The following is a 2,383-nucleotide window of genomic DNA, read 5'->3' on the forward strand; positions in this document are numbered from 1 at the left end:
TGGTAAGAAAAAAACAAAACAAAACAAAAAAAAACGCCTTCCTCTATCACAGACCTACGAAACAATTTAATCTATCTGGGCAATGGCAAGAATAAAGGAGCTAGTAAAAGTACAAAATGCATCTAACCAACCCCAAGTCACAGAATTGCAGAGAATTCTTTCCTATGGGACTCCCGCTCCTGGCCCCGGCTTTCCGGCGCATGCCTGGCTTTTTCTGCTTTTTTCCATCTTCCTAGGTTCATTGTTCAAGGATCAGGCATCATGATCCTCTGCCTCCCACCCTTCCCCCTCAGTGATTTTTTTTTTTTTTTCAAAGACAGGGTCTGTCTGTGTTGCCCAGGCTGGAGTGTAGTGGTACAATTACAGCTCACTGCAGCTGAACACCGGCGCTCAAGATCCTCCCACCTCAGCCTCCCAAGTAATTGGGCGTACAGGCGCGCACCACCATGCCCAGCTAAATTTTTACATTTCTTTGTAAAGAGGAGGCCTCCCCGTGCTGTCAGGCTGGTCTTGAACGCCTGGCCTCCAAGGATCTTTCCACCTTTACCTCCCTCCCTAAGCGCTGGCCCCTTCTCCTGCGTTGACTCTAGGTCAAGAAGGAGGGGAAATCCCTGCCAGGAAGGCATCAGGGACGCCAAGGCCACTTCAGCAGCAGCACCGTCAAGTGGAGAGCTTCTAGACTTACGGTTCGGCGTTTTTAGCTTGCTAGTGAAAAGGGTAAGCTAGTGAAAAGCTAGCTTGCCGGCTTTAGCCCTGGAGGCAGTGAAGGAAAAGGGAGGTGTGGATACTAGTCTGGGAATAGCCTGCGGAGACATCATTATCACAGTTCAGTAACTACCTCTAAGGTGGGTCTCTCTTTCAGAGGCCTCACCGCACTCTCACTTCTACTATTTTCCTTTCATCCTCCCAAGTCTGTAGAGCCAGAGTATCATTAGCAGGTTTTTATTGATGAGGAAAAGGAAGACGTTAAAGACCCATCGAGGAGTCTGCTGGAGTCTTTTCCCTTTGTTCGGTTAATTCTTGGCACTAGTTTCCAAACTCGCCGTGCCCCACCCACCCCCCAAGCCACCGTTCCTAAATGCCTGTCAACAAAACATAAAAGAGTTGGCTCACTTCAAAGTGGGATATGGAGCTCGGAATCCTGCTTTAAACTTTTTTTTTTTTGACGGGGCATGGTAGCTCACGCCTGTCCTCCCAGCTCTTCGGGAGGCTTAGGATCGCTTGAGCCCAGGAGTTTAAGTCCAGACTGGGCAACATCGTTTTTTTCCCGTCTCAAAACAATAAAAGGATTGCAGAGATTGAAAACCACTGCTTTCCCACCTTCTCCCCTGCGGTGCTCAGGAAGAGACAATGGGCCCCGGATTCAGCTCTTCCCAGCCCGCAGCAGCTGCGCAGCGCGGGGAACCCAGGGCTCCGCGGCACCCGCTTCCCAGGCTCCAGTTACTCCACCGAAGCCCTCGGGCCAAAGCGAGGCCGCGAGGAGGGCGCGCGCGGCCCGTTTAGGTCGCTGTGAACCTCAAGATAACCCTTGGTTTCCATGCACATCCCCCGCCATTCCCTTTCTTTCGTTCGTACGGTGTTGGGCTTACTTTCATTTATTGCTTTTGTTTACCAAGAAAAAGCCAATGCTGAACGCGCACAGGGGGCACAGGGGGCGCAGAGGGCGGCGGCGGCGGCGGGGCTGGCGGGCGGGAGCGGCCTGCGCGGGCCTCCCGGGGGCGCTGCTCTGCGTCCTGGCCGCGGTCTCGTCCGCGCCCCGCGCGCTCCAGCACCAGCAGCGGGATCTCCTCCAGCCGGTCGGGCCGCTCACCGCGCCGCAGGTAGCGCGGCCTCCACGTCCCCAGCCTCTGGAGCAGCCTCTGGAGCAGCCTCTGCAGGCTCGAGGGGCCCCCCGGGCCGCGCTCCGGGGCCGCCTGGCCTGAGCGCGCGCACTTTGCCTTCTTCCTGCGCGGGCCGCGGAACAGCCGCCACCAGCACCAGCAGCCCGAGCTGGAACCGCCGTCGCCGGCCGCCTGCCGCCCGACCGCCTCCGGCTCCCCGCGCCGAGGGGCGCCCCGCTTCAGGCGCGCCGCCTTCTCCGGCAGCTCATGCTGCGCGCCGCCGCGCCGGGGGCCACCGGGCCGGGGCGCCGCCATAGGCCGCGCAGGCCTCATCTCGGAGCTCTGGGCCCGCGTCTCGGGAACCGTCGGGCGGGACAACTCCGCGGCCGCCTCCATGACTCCACAGGGCCGCTCGCGTCCTCTGCCGGGAATGTGCCCACAGGCCCCCTCGACGCGCTCGGGTTGCCAAGGAAACCTCATTGGTGACCACACAATGCCCAGCAGAGCCCTCAACCTCTGCGGCCGATGGGGTCACCAGAATCAAACGACCCAAGCAAGGAATC

At 58.8% G+C, this 2,383-nt stretch overlaps 1 protein-coding gene across 1 annotated transcript; it reads right to left on the bottom strand.

The window, feature by feature from the left end:
• Positions 1 to 1,591: 1,591 nt before the first annotated feature.
• CUNH1orf202 (chromosome unknown C1orf202 homolog) lies at positions 1,592 to 2,135 on the bottom strand. The gene is given in 2 exon segments (XM_064383477.1): positions 1,592 to 1,757; positions 1,759 to 2,135. Coding segments are annotated over 2 exon segments (543 nt in total).
• Positions 2,136 to 2,383: the final 248 nt, after the last annotated feature.

Source organism: Aotus nancymaae, unplaced genomic scaffold (assembly GCF_030222135.1).
Source record: "Aotus nancymaae isolate 86718 unplaced genomic scaffold, 86718_ANA_hifiasm-v0.15.2.pri h1tg000032l_0, whole genome shotgun sequence".
Lineage (NCBI taxonomy): Eukaryota > Metazoa > Chordata > Mammalia > Primates > Aotidae > Aotus > Aotus nancymaae.